General features: G+C 31.0%; 2 protein-coding genes across 2 annotated transcripts; one reads left to right on the top strand and one right to left on the bottom strand.

The window, feature by feature from the left end:
- Positions 1-9,490: 9,490 nt before the first annotated feature.
- On the bottom strand, positions 9,491-11,184 carry LOC142629410 (F-box protein PP2-B15-like). The gene is made up of 3 exons (XM_075803392.1): positions 10,868-11,184; positions 10,392-10,510; positions 9,491-10,087 (listed from the first exon to the last, which is right to left on the bottom strand). Exons 1-3 carry the CDS (start codon positions 11,138-11,140, stop codon positions 9,628-9,630), a joined length of 852 nt encoding a protein of 283 aa, XP_075659507.1. The 5' UTR covers positions 11,141-11,184; the 3' UTR covers positions 9,491-9,627.
- A 2,308-nt stretch (positions 11,185-13,492) lies between these two features.
- LOC142629566 (uncharacterized) lies at positions 13,493-16,847 on the top strand. The gene is made up of 8 exons (XM_075803570.1): positions 13,493-13,873; positions 14,008-14,074; positions 14,188-14,227; positions 14,358-14,490; positions 14,945-15,016; positions 15,186-15,266; positions 16,366-16,427; positions 16,507-16,847. The coding sequence occupies exons 1-8, from the start codon at positions 13,586-13,588 to the stop codon at positions 16,571-16,573; spliced, it is 810 nt and encodes a 269-aa protein (XP_075659685.1). The 5' UTR covers positions 13,493-13,585; the 3' UTR covers positions 16,574-16,847.
- The last annotated feature ends 1,954 nt before the right edge of the window (positions 16,848-18,801 follow it).

The following is an 18,801-nucleotide window of genomic DNA, read 5'->3' as shown; positions in this document are numbered from 1 at the left end:
TGAGATAACAATCTTAAAAACTACAAAAACTACTCGCAAAGATGTATGTATGCAAAACCAGCCAAAGTTGAGAATCAAAAGCAACGACCTTGTTTCAGGTTTCTTGCTCTTAATTGTTAGCTTATGTGTGTGTTTTTGGATGATGCATTTATTATTTATATTTTCACAAAATTTTCAAGTTGATATTCTTTTTGGTCCAAGTTCAAACGTGTTGTACACATTCATTAAAAAAAAAAAAAAAAAAGGGTATCAGCCGTGTCTACTAGATTTATAATTTTTCACATTCTAAATGTCAAACATAACTTAGTTGTGTTTAACCAAAAGAAAAAAAAAACACAACATAGTGGTGGTAATTAATCACTAATTAGCCACTTTTAGACCAAGTATTTAACATGAACATAATTGGTTGCCGCGGTAGTCACTAATCACTAATTAGCAATATTAGATTAGCCGTTGAGTTTTTTTTTTTTTTTTTTTTTTGAGGGAAAGATTAGCCGTTGAGTTGATTAAAATAAATGAGGTCAAGAGTTGAAAAACCAAAAAAAATAATTGGTTTAGACCACATTGCAATATTCGTTATTGGACTATGTTACTTTTTCTTTCCACGTGAAGCCAATGTCTTAACGTATATCCATTATTATAATTAATAATAGTGAAATCAATTAAGCATGTGGAATGGCTTAGACTTTGACCAAGCAAAGTTTGGCGTGTTTAATACGTATGGTCAACTACAAAATAAACAACTGCATGTTTTACTTTTTGATGGAATATGGTACAGAGTACAAACTAATGCTAATAGCGTAACTTTTGCCACAATTTTGTTCTAATTTATCTACATAATGAATTGCAAGTGGTAGAGTTGTGAACTTATATAGACTTATCATTTTTATTCTATCACTCATAACTTGTCACATGAACAAGTTGTAATCAAAATTGTGATCTCGTCTCCGTTGTTACATCATCCAATCTTCTTTTCTTCCCTGAGAAATATCGGTAGAAAGAGCCTCAAGCCTCAAGACAATTATAAAAGTGAGTCTAAACAATTAACGTGTGGGCTAAACTATACATAAATTCTAAGTATTAGATGTGAAAAGGAAGAACAAAAGAGAATGGATTTAGAAGCAATATTGATGTCACCTATATTGGAGGATATAGACTAGTCACTAGTGTGAAGCAAGTGTAAAGTTCAAGGTGGGATTGATGAAAATTGAAGGAATCACTTCCAAAGATACTAAGGATTGCCATAATAGTCAACACCAATCTAAGCATGTGTCATCTCTCCCAAATTATTTTACCATGGCAGCAAAGTAAACCTTATTGGGCCTCACAATGGTATTAAAATTAATTTTGAACCAACCAGGTGGACAGGGACCATTGTTGGGCCTAAATTGATAAGAAGATAGCCCATATATCAAATCCATTATACTCCATGGACTACGGGTTTGGATTTGACATGTTTAGATACCATTTCTATCATTTCAATCTAACTTGTTAATAATTGTGTCAAAATCCTTTAATTTTAACATGACATGTTTGTTAAACATATCTTACCAAAAAAAAAAACAAGTTAACATGACACGAATTCATGCAACACGCTTAACATTATTCATGTTTGGTGGATATATAAATAACACATATCAATCTATTTAATAAATGAGTTATATTGGATTGACACTTGACATAGATACTACACATTTTAATATATTTAAAGAATATAACTCAAAATGATTAGCATATTATTTTAAAATTTTGTAAGCACTTAAATTATAATAATTATAAAGAAATAAATTTTATACAAACAATAGTTCATAATAACATCAATTAAAATACTAATATCTTCTAAAAAAACTAAAATACTAATAGCATGCAACTTAAAAATTATATTTCTAATGCAATGAAATTCCATCCAAATTTCAAAATACACACTCTAGAAAAGATACTAAAATCCAAAGAGTTCCTTTTTCCCCCCTTTGTTTTTGGTAAAAGGATTATGGACTTTAGAATTAGAATTTATCAATATAATCATCAAAATTGTTTTAATTACTCAATTTTATGTTTAAAATTCAAATTTATATAAGAAAAAAAATGATATTTACAGTTTTGGAGAGGAAAGTTTAGGAAAAGAAAATTAATATTTATTAATATGGGTTAAACAGGCTCATATAAACATCAACCCGTCTTAAAGATAACTAATGAACCGAATCATTTCAGGTTAATTACAGGTGAATTAAGTTAACAAAAAATTAATCTCGGATCATATTAAATTCTCCTACTTTTAACTAAAGGAAAATTATCTTATGAAACAGTTTTATAAAACATCTCTCTCCTACAAGCAAGTTGCCAGCAGGGACAAAGCCATTGTTGGATTGGGGGGGGGGGGGTAGAGAGATTTTTTAAAAACAAATTAGTATATAAATAATATATTATTTTTAGCGATTTGTTTTAATAAAATTGCACTTTGCCCCCTCAACAATCTTATTGATATTTTTAAAAGCTATAAAAAAATATAGGCAAAAATGCAAAACTGACCCTCTAACTTTCAACGTTTTTCAATTCAGTTCTCTAACTTTCAATTTGGTCATTTCAGTCCTCTAACTTTCAATTTTTGTCAATCCAGACTTCTGTTAGAACTTAGTTAAGGCTGCCGTTAAACTCACTGAAACAATGCCGTTTTACCCTTTTTTTTTTAAATAAATTTCCGAATTAAAAGAAAAAAAAATTTTGAGGGAAAAAAAAAAAACATTTTCAGGGGAACGACGTCATTGTTCCCTTTCCCTTGAAATCTTTTTTTTTTTTGAAAACCTCCTTCCCCTGAAATCAAAACAAAGATACCTTGAGACCCAAATCCCTAACGTAAATCCCTAACATTAAGAGAGGAAGAATCGGTTTGAGAGAGAGAGAATTTAAGGTCGGCAGTTTGAGAGAGAGAGACCAAGTCCGTTTGAGAGAGAGGCTTAGTCGGATTGAGAGTCCGAGATAGACTGAGTTGCAGAGAGAGATCGAGATACTGGTAGGAACATCAATATCTAAAAGTTATCAATCATGATAACTTATGTCGAGATCGAGACCGATTTGGAGGCAACAGGTATTCAATCATTGTTTTCATAGTTGAAAGATTAGATATTAAAACTTATGTTATAGGAACATCAATATCTAAAAGTTATCACTGTTCGTTATCACCGAGATAGCTGGAGCTACGAAGGTATTTGTGAGATGTTGTTGTTTCTGAAGGTAAACTGATTCAGTTACCTTTAGTCACCAAGGAAAACCGATTCAGTCACCTTCGGGTTTCTTTATCACCTTGGGGATCTCTCAAGGTTTCTTTGTTTTGATTTACGTTAGGGATTTGACTCTATGTTTTCTTTGTTTGTTTTGATTTCAAGGGAAGGGGAACAACGATGTCGTTCCCCTTAAAATGTTTTTTTTTTTTTTTACAGTTTTTTATTTTTTCCTTTTAATTCCGATTTTTTTAAAAAAAAAGAAGAAGGGTAAAACAGCGTCGTTTCTCAATGAGTTTAATGGCAACCTTAATTGAGTTCTAACTGAATTGACAAAAATTGAAAGTTAGAGAACTGAAATGACAAAACTAAAAGTTAGAAGACTGAAATAAAAAATGTTGAAAGTTAGAGGGTTAGTTTTGCATTTTTACCAAAAATATATTAGACAAAAATTAAGCCCAAACTGCACCCCAAAACAAACACAAGCGAAAAACCAAAAAATAAAAATAAAAATCAAAGCCGATTCTAACTAGAGATCTAACTAGCCTAGGATTAGGAGAACACCCAACTTACGGCAAGACACACATATAATAAAAAGGAAAAAGAATGGGATTTCTATTCCACTCAAAAAAAAAAAAAAAAAAAACAAAACAAAACAAAACATTATTTATGGTAGAAGACCTTAGACCTAAGGAGTTGGGCAGTGGCACTGCAGTAAAACAGCAGTGTATCAAAAGCAAAGGTAGACCAGTCACCAATGCACCACTAGTCCACTGTAGTAGTCAGCACCACCCAAACTTGGTAATATTTTATCCCTCTCTCATATATGAATCTCTAATGCTTGGTTGATTAGCTTAGATTTAATCATATGTGTTGACGGTATTGTGAAGAAAATTGAAAGAGAGGCAGAGATGAGAGACTCCACCACATCCGAAAATAGAAGAAGAGACTAAAGAGAAAGACTCAAAGAGAGAGGTACACTCTGTCTCCATCTTTCTCTTTCAATCTTTTATAGGGCCTAAAAGTTATATTTTTTTTTAATAAATAATGGCGGTCAGGTGGTGTCTTGTCGTCTCTAGTGACTAACAAATGTGAACTGTTTAACAAGGATTTGAATCCGGTGCAATTACACTACACCCACTCACATTAATTTTTACCACTTTCATTTTTTAATTTTAACTTTTTAACTTTTTTTTTTTTATTCAATGGTTGAGATTGAAAGTTTCTTTTTTAAACTTTCAATCTCAACCATGTATTACTATTGCATTAGGTGTAATACCTAGGTATTGCACCTGATCTGAATCTGTATAACACAACACCCATGCCATGTGATGTTCTGACAGTTCTGTGCATTTTATCGTAGATTTGTAGTTTTGTCTGTTAGTGTTTTTGTCTACTAGTGTCTTTTAAAAAATTAAAGAGATATTTTCTTTTGGGTAAATAATTAAAGAGATTACTTGCAACTTTAAAATTTATTGGTTAGTTGTTGACTACTTATGTGCATAATGCTTGTCTATTGTGTGTAATGATTATAGATTATTAACCATATAATGACATGATAATTTCAAATTATATTTTATTTGTAGATTATGAAAAAGTCAACTACCATATTTGATTTTTTTTTCAAAAGAAAAGTTTCAAATGGTTTAGAAGCTAATACTAGTGGTGCAACATTGCCAACCACTAATGTTGAGGAAAATCCTAATGTCCAAATTGAGGAAAATCTCGACGTCATAATTGAGGAAAATCCTGATGAACTAGTTGAGGAAAATCTCAACATTCCAATTAAGGAAAATCTTGACATCCCTATTAAGGAAAATTCTCAGGCAAAATTTTAAAAAGTTGATATGAGTTCGCTGCAATTACAACGTGATCGATCCCGGATCACGTAGGCAAATATATACTTATCATGTCGATCAACGAGATGAGTTTCAATGACATCACATTAAGTTGGGTCCATACCAACCTCTTTTTAAAAAAATTAAAAAATTTGAAAAGGATCGAAGCTTTCAAGGTTCTTGGTATGAAGATGATTGCTTTAAGTTATGGCTTGAATATTCTCCTAAATACAATGTTGCTTTTTGTCTACCATGCTTTATCTTTCATAAGCCAACTGGGCATAATGGACAAAATGCATTCACAATTAAAGGATTTAAGAGTTTGAAGAAAGTTAGAAATAGCGAAAATTGTTCTTTTAGTTTTCATATGGGGAAAGATCTTAACTCCACTTATAGATTTGCCCATAAAGCGTGTTAAGATTTGATGAACCAGTGTCAACATATAGACAGGGTAGTGTGCAATTTCACTACAAAACAAACTAGTGCTTCCATCGCTGAGGTTCGCATTAAATCAGTTTCTAACTTGATAAATTTATTTAGTCCAACAAGTGAAGTTCTACTGAAGGAAATTCTTCATAAAAAGTAGAAGCAGAGTCTGCTAATAAGTTATTAATTTCATTTGAATTTGTCTTCATCTTGCATTCTGTAAATGAAGCTATAGGGATCACTGATAAACTTTGTCAAGCTTTTCAAAACCAATCACAAGACATTTTAAATTCTACGCATTTAGTTTCATCGACTAAAAAACTTATGCAACAATTTAGAGATGAGAAATGGGATAACTTACTTGCTACTGTGATATCATTTCGTAAGGAATGTGCTATAGATGTCTCTGATATGAATGCTCGTTACGTTGCAAAATTTGGTCGAGCTCGTCATCAACAAGAGGACTTTAGAAATGAGCACTATTGTATAAGTGGATATTTTTAATGCATGAATAGATTCTCAATTTCAGGAACTAAATCATCAGTTTACTGAGCATGCCATGGAGTTACTTACGCTTAGCTCAGATCTAAACCCTCGAGAGGCATATGAATCTTTTCGAGTCAATAATATTTTATATAAATATAGAGAAAGACTAATTTGTTCCTAACTTTTTGTAATATTCGATTTAAAATTGAAGATAACTAAATTGGACTTCCCTTCTTAATTAGGAATTAACCATGGCAATTCTTACAAGCATGGACGTATCATGTATGCTATTTACAATGATACTGGTGTGCCTATATATGAGGTTGATCTTATTTACTATTGACAAAGGGAGAAAACCTTAATTTCACTCTAGGAATAGAACACGCGTACTCCTCAAATCCATGAGGGGATTAAAAAGAATTTTTGAATCCACAAAGATAATAAAAAGGAAAACCTCTATAATATTTTCTTTTTTAATTAAAAGTCTTCCTTCCCAAGAGAAAAATTCACTAATTATTGAACTCATAGGACATTTTAGGAGAGAACTCTAAAAAATCCTAATTTGTGTTAATTATAAAATAATCTGAATGTGGGAAAATCACAAATAAGATATTGTTAATCAAATCTTAATTTATACCCTATCATATAATGACTTAATTTTAACTAATATACTCCTAAAAAATTCCTTATACTTTTTTGAAAATTTCAAAAATTAATATCAATGAGAATTAAATTTTATATTTTGACCTACATCAATAATTTATAATCACAATTAACAAATAGATCACTTAGATTGTCTGGTCCAAAATCGAAAAGTAAGAGTTAAGTATGTGACAACGGCCACATGCCCTTAAAAAAATACCTTATAATTAAGTGTTCAAGGTCTATCTAAATGTCAATTTTTGTTATCTAAAAGATATTCAGTTATAAAGAAAAATTTTATCGACTATTTTCATTGGGTTTGGTTTACCTCCAATACTTTTTAAAAATGGATCTCCTTAAGTTTTAATAAGAAATTGTCACATCATCCACTAACTAACTAAAAAGTGGAGATTAAAACCCACCACCACTTGTCATTGTATACTTAAAATAAAAGGACATGTCCAGTTAAAATAGTATTGGAGGTAAACCAAATTCATTGTCATCAACAACTCCAATCTAGCTGACGTGGCCAAAATATTCTATCCAATCACCTATAAATCAAAAGCTAATAAAAAACGAAAGGAAATTACAATTAGTTGGCATGAAAGTTCTCCAATTTAAAATATATCTTCCAAAACTTACTAAACAAATATGTCTAACATTTAATACAACCAAAACAAAAGTCCCAAATTTGCTACTCTTTAAAATTTGAAATGGAAAAAGGAGCCAATGAGTTGAGTTTGACAGCTTAATAAATGACTAAAATACCAACTAACTAAATAAAAAATATAAGTGAAAATAAATTACTGTTTATAGCAATAAAATTCATAAGCCTAGAAATTATATTTTAATTCTTTTGAAAAAAATTTACATATAATTTGAATTTTTCAAATATATATACATTCCAAATGAAATTCATATACATGATAGTCTTTATGAAAATACTCATACTAATTCTGTGACTAGGCTTTGAATCAAGGATGGCTCCATGTATTTTATTTGGGCCTAAGTTGGGAATTAAATTGAAGTATTTTATATATTTAAATATCAATTAAATAGTAATTTTTATATAAAATCTATTATACTTTCTTATTTAGACGCAAAAATACTAATTAAATTTTTATATTCAAGCTATTTAACATTTCTTTTAAAACAAAAAATATAGTAAATTCACTTAGTTTATTTCAATATATTCTATTTATTAACTAGTAATTAGATATATATTTATTTGAATTTTTTTCACAAATTTTAATTTTTAATTTATTATATTAATTTTTATTTGAAGACCTATCTTCTTCTTCTTCTTTTTAAGAAGAGGTGAAGTTCTATCTAATAAAAAAAAAAGGCAAAGAAAGAGAATTGTAGACATGACCACCTATATTATTTTTTTTTATTTTTTTTTCATATAACCCATGCTACACCACCCCACACTATGAATAATAGAATGAATTATACCAAAAATAATGAATGACAGTCAAAATAATAAATATGGACTGTGTAATAGGTTAAACGTTAAGCTAAACAAGAGTGACCTATAAGAAATACAAAGTAAAGCTAGTTTTCATGACCTATAAGAACAGCCAAATGTTTTTTTTTTGAGAAGGATAAGAACAGCCAAATGTGAGAGGGATATTTTTAAGAAGTGGAGCCAACACAGCTACAAAGAAGCATAAAATATTATTTTTATGCTTTAAATTGAGAGAGTGGAAAAATTTCCATGGTAATAAATGAAAAAAAAAAAAAAAAGGTTTAAGACTCTTTTTTTTTTTTTTTAATATGCTGGTTTCAGTTATGTTTTGTTGAGAGAAAAAGAGATAATGATGAGTGATTTTCTAGCTTTTGTGTGTGGAAAACTATGAGTTCTACACTCTAACATAAAGAAAACCAACCGTCGGTTATACATTAAATGTAGAGATTTTTTTTTTTTTTTTTTTGTAAGAGTGATATATGTCACCAATTACAACAACAAAAAAATAATTAAAATTTTTTTTTTTTTAAATTGCTAGGATCTAGGGGTACCAACCACATTCATTGCCAAATCATTTATTAGATGATTCATAAAAATTGTACTTGCTTTACCATTTTCATTTTTTAAATATATTATTTTTTGACTATTGACTAATAGAGGCTTAATGAACACATTTACAAGTAAAGATATATCATTATTATTGGTTAAGACTTGGGGACCTTTTAACATTTGGGTGCCTTAGACAACTGCCTCACTTGCCTACTATATAGAGTTGGCCTTGCTTAAAATTAACCCCAAAAGAATGATCTAATGGTTTCTAAGGCTTTATGAATTATGATATCTATAAGGTACTCCATTCAAAACCTCTATATGTATAGCAAGCATCTTGAGGTCACCCTAAGAAATATTTCTATAAATACTTAGCATTTATGTTAGGTACTAAAAAATTATGTGCAAGCCTATAATGTCTCAAAAGAAATTAGTTTATGTGCAAACATAAATCACTTTTAGCGGGGTCTAGAGTATAGTCAAATTGTATAATGAATTAATCATATATCATAATATCACAGTACAAATAAATAGTTCATTTTGAAATATTGGTTCCTTTAACTAAATTTACACATGCTTGATTCTAGTTTGAAAGAAATAGAAACTTTTGAAGCACTAGCTAAATCAAATAAATTTATAAAATTTAAATAAGGAAGAAATTCTATGGGATACCTTATCCCTTTTAAAGGAAATGGACCATGAGAAAATATAAGGTCAACAAGGGGAGTACGTAGAAATTTAATTAGTAAGAGATCTTACACAATGTGGCTTGTACTATGTATTTTCTACAATTAAAATCCTTTATTTTCAACTATCTTCCTTCACCTCATACATTTGCACTTTAAAACATAAAATAATTGAAAGAATCAATCAAATCCAATATATACACATAAACTGGGAAAAACAGACACCTCTATCTTTTTCTTTCGTTTAATTAGTATCATCTTTGTTGAACTCTTTTTGACTTTCTGTCCCTCAGTTTAACGCAAACATTCCTTCATTAAAGTATAGGCTTTACTTCAATTCCTTCAATTATGATTCCTCCTTTTAATTGATAACCCTTAACCTCCATCAAACTCATCTTCACTTCTTCGTTAGCTTCACCACTAAAAAATTCTCCCAGCTCAATTTCCATCCATCCATCCTTTCTTTCATTTGAGATTCCTTCAGTGCCCTCTATCACTCTCTTACTCAACACTTCTGTGCGGTTCCTATAAAACATGCACTCCATTTGTTGCTTCTTTCTATCTTCATGACGTAGATAAATCATGTCATGACATATTTCGTTGCCTACCTTAACTGACACTTCAGACGGTATTGAATCGAGCCCATATGCACGATTAGAAATTTTCATTATAAGATAAGCACCATATCTTGTGTTTGGTGATAAAATTTGAGTACTAATTTTGCCATGAATTTCTAACCAACATGTTGTTCTAAGCTCAGCCACCTCTGAGAACCTGTGGAAGAAAATTTGAAAAAGTTGAAAGATTTGGTTAGTTCATTTTCCTCTCTCTTTTTTTTTGTCCAATCATATAAAATAATTAATAAATCTAATAACACAAAAAATTTCATACCACCAATACACTCGATTATAATTAGCGCATAATATAAGTAGAGTCAGTTATGGGCCCAAATGAACAAGATGTTTCAATTAAAATTTGTCACTATAATAAATAGTGAAAAAATTGAAGTTACCATGTAGAACAATATGTATTATGCTATAAATTTCTAGGTGATTTTAAAGAACATGAAAAAAGTAACCTTGATTGAGGTATTGATTTCCAGCTCCATTGCATTGGATCATTGCTCCATGTTATAGAAAGTTCTCTTGCTGACAACATATATGATATTTTGCCAGATGATTTCTCTAACTTGAAGATCTGCGTTTTTGGGAATATAAAACAAAAAATAAAAACTAATTAACTATGCCATGTGACGCTGAATCAATTTTTAAGTCACTCTATCTATTTATCTATCAATATATTTTTTTTTAAATCAAAGAATTCGAAATAACTATGACTTTTTTACCATAAGAACAAGATATGATTTTTTATATTTTTGGTGTACGTGGAATTCAATTCTAAGTTACTTGTTCAATAGAAAAATACTTTATCAATTTAAGTAATAGAATATACTTGTGAGCACTAATTATATCAAGTAACTTATTTACCTAACATGTCAATACTATATGCATGAGAAACGTTTCAGGGAGAGTTTGGAAATCATTTAAAACCTACCTTTCTACCACCATCTACGAGAACAGGATTGCACAGACAGACAAAAAGCTCCTTCTTTGTAGTAAATGTCAAATGAGTGATCAGCCTTGACACAACATCCTTATAATCAGTTGGCAAGAACATCTCCCAAACAACATCGGACTTAGCTGCAGAATGAAACATAGATGACACCATTGAAGATCTGAATGCATCAGCAGGAGAGGTGAAAGAAAGAATTTTAGATACACAATCTCCTGGCAACATGTCAATTAATCCTTCCATTGAGTTTGACATAACAATCTTTAAATGTACTAGCAAAGATATATATATATATATATATATATATATATATATATATATATATATATATATGCAACACCCGGCCAAAGCTGATAATCAAAAGCAAAGTCCCTTTCTCAGGTTTCTTGCTCTTAATTGTTAAACTTATGTGTGTGTTTTTGGATGATGCACATATCATATATATATTTTTACAAAAGCTTCAAGTTGATATTCTTTTTGGTCCAAGTTTCAAACGTGATGTATACATTCATTGACAAAAAAAGTTTCAAACGTGTTGGCCAGATTGGCACATTCTAAATGTCAAACAAAACTTAGCCGATCGAGGTAATCAGCCATATTAGAACAAATGTCAAACATTAATTCGGTTTCCGCTGTAGCCACTAATCAGCCCATATTAGATTACCCATTGATTTAATAATTAAATATATGAGGTCAAAACTTGAAAAACCATAAAAAATTAAACTTATCGTGGACCATATGTGTGAATAATATCGTAGGATTCATTTTTAATGAAAAAGTTGCTAAAAAGTAAAATTTGTGGGACCTATGAACAGTGCATTTGTGCACTGTTCATGACTGAAAAGTCCAACCTTACGGCTGGGTTAAAAAAAAATAAATAAAAAAAAAAAAAACAAAACGTAGACGCAGCCATAATAAGCTGGATCCAAACTGGCACATAATGCTAGTAGTATAATGAATTATTAAGCACGTAAAATGGCTTAGACTTTGACCCAGCAAAGTCTCTGGCGTTCTTAATATGTACAAATTGATGGAATATCCGGATATGGTACATCATTTAATCTCCCGTCCAATCTTCCTGTAAAATGTTGGTACAAAAGTGAGTCCAAACACTGTTCATTAATTCTAATTATTAGTGTGGAGAAATTTGCAAAGTACAATATGGGATCAATGACATTGAAGGAATCACTTTCAAAGATAAGGATCGATCGCCATAATTGTGTTCACACTAATCTAAGCATATGTGATCTTTTCCGAATGCTTTTGAAGTAGCAGCAAAGTTAATCTTATTGGGCCTCGTAGCAGTATTAAAATTGATTCTGACCAACCAGGTGGACAGGGATCATTGTTGGGCCTCAATTGAGAAGTAGATAACAAATCCATTATGCTTTATGGGTTTGGGTTTGCTATGTTTATACTATTACCACCACTTCAATCCTAACTTGTTTCTATCTTTCATCTCAAAAAAATTATAAAAAAAAAAAAAATCCTAACTTGTTAATAATTATGTCAAAACCCCTTAATTCTAACATGATGTGTTTATTAAACAAATTGACTTACATAATTCATGTAACAACAAACAAGTTTAACATTCATGTTTGGTGGATATATAAATAACTACTTTCAATTTGTTTAATAAATAAGTTATATTAGGTTGACACTTGACATGTCATATAGATACCACACATTTTAATATATTTAAAGAATATACACCAAAATGAGTAGCATATTTTAATATTTTGTAAGCACTTTTTTTTTTGAGAACATATTTTGTAAGCACTTAAATTATAATAATTATAAAGAAATAAATTTTATACAAACAATAGTTCATACTAACGTCAATTAAAATGCTAATATCTTCTAAAAAAAATTAAAATACTAATAGCATGCAACTTAAAATTTCTTTTTCTAACACAATGAAATTCCATCCAAATTTAAAAATACACAATCTAAAAAAGATACTAAAATCCAATGAGCTCTTTTTTTTTCCCCTTTGTTTTAGGTAAAAGAATTAAGGACTTTAGAGTTAGAATCTATCAATACTAGCCTCATCACACTGCTTCGCGCGTGCAATGAGGCTTTTTTTTAATGGTTTATTTTTAGCAAAAAAAAAGTATTTTTATTTTATATATACAATTTTTATTTTAAAATTTTAATTTATAAATGAGACTCTTTTTTAGTGGTCCTATTTTGTAGCAAAAAAAACGTGTTATTATTTTATATATATAATTTTTATTTTGAAAATTTAATTTATAAGTGAATAAAGTAATTTAAAAATTAACAAGAGATGAACCTTTTTTTTTTTAGTAATCCTATTTTGTAGAAAAAAATTGTTTTTTTTTTATTTTATATATATTTTTATTTTAAAATTTTAATTTATAATTAGATAAAGTAATTTAAAAATTAACAGGAAAGTAGTCATATTTTTTAGACAATATTTTAGTTGAAATTAAAAATTACATTTTTATCAGATTGTCCTATACTTTTATCTCTGCTCAAATATAGATATAGAAGTATTTTTTAACTAAAAATAATAATTACTATTCCATAGATTTGTTTCTCATTGGCGCCTTATCACTTAATTGTATGTCCCTAACTGCTGGTCTCCATGTCCCACTCCCACTGGGCTCAAGTTTCAAGTTTCAACTCCCAATCTCATATTTCTCAGTTACCCATTTTAAGGTTGTCTCTCTTTCATCCATGGCCATGACCCACTTCCTTAAACCAACCATTTCCATGTCCCCTTATTCACATTTCACTCACTCTACACACTCACCTTTATCTCCATTCAAAACCCACTCCAACTCACACTTGTTCACCACCATTATGCCTTCAACAATTTCCGGCCACCAAACTCTACCACCAACAACACTGTCTAGAAGATTGTTCCTACCTTCTGTTTCTGGCATCTGGGACGCCATAACTGGTGGTAACAATGCTCGTGAAGCCATACTTGCCATTAGACGTGGAATGCTGCTCTTTAGGCAGGTATATATAAATGCTATGCTTCATGTACTTACACACTTTACTTCTTAAAGTTTCCATCTTTGTGTTTATGTACTTTTGGTTTATAAGTATTTTGGGTCTGCGTAATTTGGAATGTTTTTTTTGTTACTGTTAAGGGTGATGTTCTTGGTTCTGTAGCGGAATTCGATAAGGCAATCGAGTTGGACCCTCGTCAAAAGGCATGTAGGTTGTAGGGAATTTTTTTTATTTTTTTATTTTTTTATAATGCATTTGTGATTTGGATTTGTATTATTTGTTGATTTGGATTAGATTGAATTGATGATTGTTGTTTTCAGATCTTTGGCAAAGGGGATTATCACTGTACTATATTGATAGGTACTAATCCTTTAGTGGTTCTAGTTTCTTTGTGCCTGTGTTTGGTTGTTGAGAAAATTCAGGCAAAGAAATAACAATTAGAAATTTAGAATTAAGAAAAAACATGTTGCTTTTACTCACTTCTCAATAGGTTTGAAGAAGGGGCAGAGCAATTCCGGATAGATGTTGCGCAAAATCCAAATGACACAGAGGAGTCCATATGGTGCTTTCTTTGTGAAGCTCAATTATATGGAGTTATTGAAGCAAGGAAGCGATTTCTTGAGGTAATGTTCACTGTTAAAGAAGGAACACCATCTTTGGCTTTACTGAAATGTAATAGGATTACCTGAATTAGGCCATAGCCTACATGTGTTGATTTTGAAGACTTGATCACCTGCTAAACAACCAATGGGTATTTCCCTATGCATAAGACACTCTGAAATATATGTAAATGTGTGTGTATCTGTGCAAAATTGATTAGGTGATCCATAACCTGACATAGTAACGTAGGTTACATTATGATTTTATTTTTTGGGCTGAATAGACTACATTCTGATTTAAGAATAAATTTCACTGCCTAGTGGGAATCTGTAGGTAAAGGTCCTGGTAGCCGGAACAAAGTGACTTAATTGGAGGGGGTCTGATGTTTCTGTCCATTTTATAGTAGTAGAACTTCCATGTGAATGTGTGAACTGTGGAAAGATAAGTAAAATCCATTTCATCACTTACTGAATGCAGGTTGGCATAGACCCACGACCAGTTATGCGGGAAGCTTATAATTTGTTCAAAATTGGTGGGGATCCTGAAAAGGTGTAATCTAATGCTTTTGACTTAAAAATTCTTGATTCTCTTTTGTTTCCTGATTTCCTTTTCATCTACCTAAGCATGTTTGGAACTTGAAACCTAACCAGTTAAGGTCTTTATGGTTGTATATAATCTAAGAACTTCATCTGACTCAAATATTGGTTTTACTGCACAGCTTGTTGCTGCATTTTCTAATGGCCAGGGGAATGAGTACTTCTATGCTTCTTTGTATGCTGGGCTTTACTATGAATCTGAGGTTCGTTCTCAGCATTTAAACCTTTCTCGTTATTTTATGCTTCAGTATTTCAGTTAGGCAATTAATTATTAACATATGTAGACATATCAAATGCATAGTTGGTCAATATAACTTGGGTATTCCTACTTATCAATATATATATATAACTTGGGTATTCCTAGTTTTCAAGCTGATATCAGAGATTATGGTTCAACTAGTTGGATGTTGAGTCTCTATGCTTAATAGGGAAAAAAATGGGTTTATGATGGGCTTCTTATAATGAAACTGGTTCTATGCTCAATAGCAAGAGAAATATGCCTTCAAATCCCTTTTGCTGGTTTAAAAGAGAAATCAAAAGGAAACAAGATCAGATTGACTGATTAGTGTGTACTTTTCTTGATGATTGAAGTAAAATCATATATATGTCATTTGGTCAATTTTTTTGGGGGATGTTAGGACGTAGACAAAGTCCTCAGGTTTGTTCTGCAAACTTGTGGGAATGAATTCCTTTCTCCTTTAAAAGAAATACAAGGAGCTCTGTTTCAAGAAGTGTAACTATTACTATTAAATACTAAAGGGGTATTTTTATCACCTACATCCCTTCAGCCTCCCTCAGTAGCCTAAGTTAATTAATTTATCAGTTATGTCAGGTAGTCACCATAAGGGAAGTTATCAATGAGAGTGAACTGAGTTGGCAAAGTTGAGGTTCCATGGAATTATTAATCTAGCACTCATTTTTTCATGAGGTAAAAAATTTAAAAAAAAAAGGGTTTATGAAAGGAGATTGGGGACATTTTTTGCAGTCTTATATTAGAAATTCTTGGTGATAACTTGGAGTAAGGAATTGATCCCATTTTCATTTAGTAACAGGAATTTATTTTTCCATTCTCTCTAACCTTGGTGTTGTGATGACCCATTGACATTACAATAAAAGAGTAAACTGAGTTATCATGTAGGGCACATGATTACTGATGAGCTTATTGACAACTTTTTACAAAAATTATACTGATGCTATCTTTTAATTGTGGGTGAATGCTTGGAAGGTCACTTTCTGATCTCATCTGAAGCTTAGTTACTTTTGTGGATATTTGACCACGGTTCTGCATTTTAATCTGTGCAGAAAAAAGCTGATGCGGCCAAGCTTCACATACTTGCTGCATGCCAATCTCCTTACGGGCAGAGGTTTGAATTCAGAATATGAACATTTTTCAGTAATCCAACCATACACTTAGATGAATCTAATAGCATTTTTCCATTTCAGGTCTGATGATTATATGGCTTCACTTGCTAGGGTTCACTGTCTTTGTCGAAATTGGAGCTCCAACTAAAAAGTTTGCCTCATGCTTGAAGTTGTGTTCTTCAAAAGTTTGGCTGTTCTACTAACAAATATTTATCTTAAGGCTTTGTTGAGGTGAGTTTAGTTAGTGGTGCAGAACAATGAGCTCTGATACCAAAGTTAATGCAGCAGAATATTGTCAAGAAAATTTATGAAAACAAATAGAACAAATACTCAAAAAGAGAAGACAAACTTAGGATTCAGCACCAAGTGGGAGGTAAAAACAAACAAACAAAAAAAATTAGAAATTAGCATTTAGAGTTACCCTGAATCAGTACCAAGCCATTGGAAAAGTTCCAACAATATTTTATTAGTCTAGTAAAGTATAATAATACTGAACCTTGGGATTTTAAATTTTTAATAGGATTCCCAAGATACATAAGTGACGTAAAGTAACTTTCTCACTTATCTCCATTGTATCTCCTATTTTTAAAAGTTAAAAATTCCACATATTACATACCACTTATTGAGGGGAGTCTAAGCCCACATATGAGAACGAGTGTTAGAATATTGATTAAATAATGAAATTCAACATTTTTTAATAGTTAAGGTTTTGGTAGTAGTGATAGTTTATTTAAAGCAAATAAGGGTAAATCCCTAAATTAAATAAGTTCTAACAAATATCAATTAGGCTCAACTGGCAGTTGGTCTCCATCGTCCAGCCAAATCGGAGGCTTCATCTGGTGTTTACACCAGTTAGGCATTAATATAATCTAAAAAAAAAAAAAAGAACTGTATTAAAACATTTCCATTTCAAATTAGATATCTTTTTCCTTCTTACATTAATTTGGAGCAGTATAGGATATAGATCCATGTTGCACTGGTGAAATATATTGGGTCCATACAACTGTCTCTGGCAGAGTTTTCATCTTGTTAGCAGTCTACCTGGAAAATTTTCATAGCAAGATCTGGTTTTCTGTCATTTATTTGAGTTTATGATGAAACAAAAATATAAATGTTCCTTGGCCTAGTGGTCATAGAGACTTGACATTAGATTAGATAATTTATATTGTATGCATTGTTCAAATATTTGCGTATGGTTAGCATATGGTTTTTAGAAATTTGCTTGCAATACAGGTGAAGAAACTTGCTGGACAATTTTTTTGTGCTCATACAACTTTGCTTTAAGACATACCTTTTTGTGCATGCGTGTGTGTGATGGGGGGGATATAGACATAGAGAAAGAGACAGATTTTGCAGGTGTAACTAGTACTTGCTAATTAACAAATTCCAACTTGCTCCTCTTCCAACTTCTCTTTTATTCTTTGTGGTCTCCCTTCCTAGTGTTTCTTTCCTCTAACAAGTACAGGAACAATTAAAATGTAGCTCAAGTCAAGAAAAATCCGAACTGCAATAAGCAGGAAAAATGTTGATTTTCTAATTGGAGTTGGGTTTACATATCTTTTCAGAGTGGTTACTGGCTATGATTGTACTGCTGCTATATCTATTCTTAATTTAAAGTGGTTCATAGTCTAGAGGAAAATGACATAACTCAGCTTCAAAGACTAAAAGAAAGAGATACACCAACTGTAAAATTAACTAAATACTCTTAGTTTTCTTTTTCTTTTTCTTTTTTTGCCTCCTCAACTCACAAAATCCAGGCCATAATTAGCATGTCCACAAGCATGAGCTTAATAATTTTCCATTCTTAATTTGAGTACAAATTAAGATCCTTATTAGGACTCTCTTCTTTACCAAGTATTTTTTTTTTCTCTCTCTGATGGGACTCTTCATTACCAAGTTGTTATTTGCTTCCGGATGCAGCATCAACAAGCATGAAACTGGTGTCTTTTCATTTTCTATGTACTACTGGCTATGGACAAGGGCAACAACTTACCCTTGAACTTGGGGTTTATGTAGATCAAATTTAGACCGAAAGAGAAAGAGTACCTTGCACCAAAATATTAGTGAAAGACTTGAGTTAAACTCTACTTGTGCAGTTGAATCTTGACAGAAAAACTGAGTGTGACACTGAGTCCGTGACTTGTGCCTGCTTAATTATGTCACAATTGACAATGACTTACAATCATTTATCTTGTGACATTGTCATATACTCTAATATGCCGCATCCTTTTCTTTATTGATATTAAAGCATCATTTTGAGGATTATACCTTTGTTCCAATACCAAAGGATACATTGTATAAAGGAAATGGTGTAAATAGTGACTTTTAGTTTGGAAGGTCATGGTTCTTTCAAATTTTGTTTTATACGCCATACGT

Source organism: Castanea sativa, chromosome 3 (assembly GCF_040712315.1).
Source record: "Castanea sativa cultivar Marrone di Chiusa Pesio chromosome 3, ASM4071231v1".
NCBI classification, from domain to species: Eukaryota; Viridiplantae; Streptophyta; class Magnoliopsida; order Fagales; family Fagaceae; genus Castanea; species Castanea sativa.
The sequence above is the reverse complement of the archived record's forward strand: the minus strand, read 5'-3'. Positions and strand labels throughout refer to the sequence as shown.

What these genes read in the sequence shown, in the direction of transcription:
- LOC142629566 (XM_075803570.1), top strand. Translation starts at nt 13,586, where the DNA reads ATGGCCATGACCCACTTCCTTAAACCAACCATTTCCATGTCCCCTTAT. An exon ending in GAATGCTGCTCTTTAGGCAG is followed by an intron (nt 13,874 to 14,007) that starts GTATATATAAAT and finishes GTTACTGTTAAG; the next exon opens with GGTGATGTTCTTGGTTCTGT. An exon ending in GGACCCTCGTCAAAAGGCAT is followed by an intron (nt 14,075 to 14,187) that starts GTAGGTTGTAGG and finishes TGTTGTTTTCAG; the next exon opens with ATCTTTGGCAAAGGGGATTA.
- LOC142629410 (XM_075803392.1), bottom strand. Translation starts at nt 11,140, where the DNA reads ATGTCAAACTCAATGGAAGGATTAATTGACATGTTGCCAGGAGATTGT. An exon ending in TCGTAGATGGTGGTAGAAAG is followed by an intron (nt 10,511 to 10,867) that starts GTAGGTTTTAAA and finishes CCAAAAACGCAG; the next exon opens with ATCTTCAAGTTAGAGAAATC. An exon ending in AAATCAATACCTCAATCAAG is followed by an intron (nt 10,088 to 10,391) that starts GTTACTTTTTTC and finishes TTTCTTCCACAG; the next exon opens with GTTCTCAGAGGTGGCTGAGC.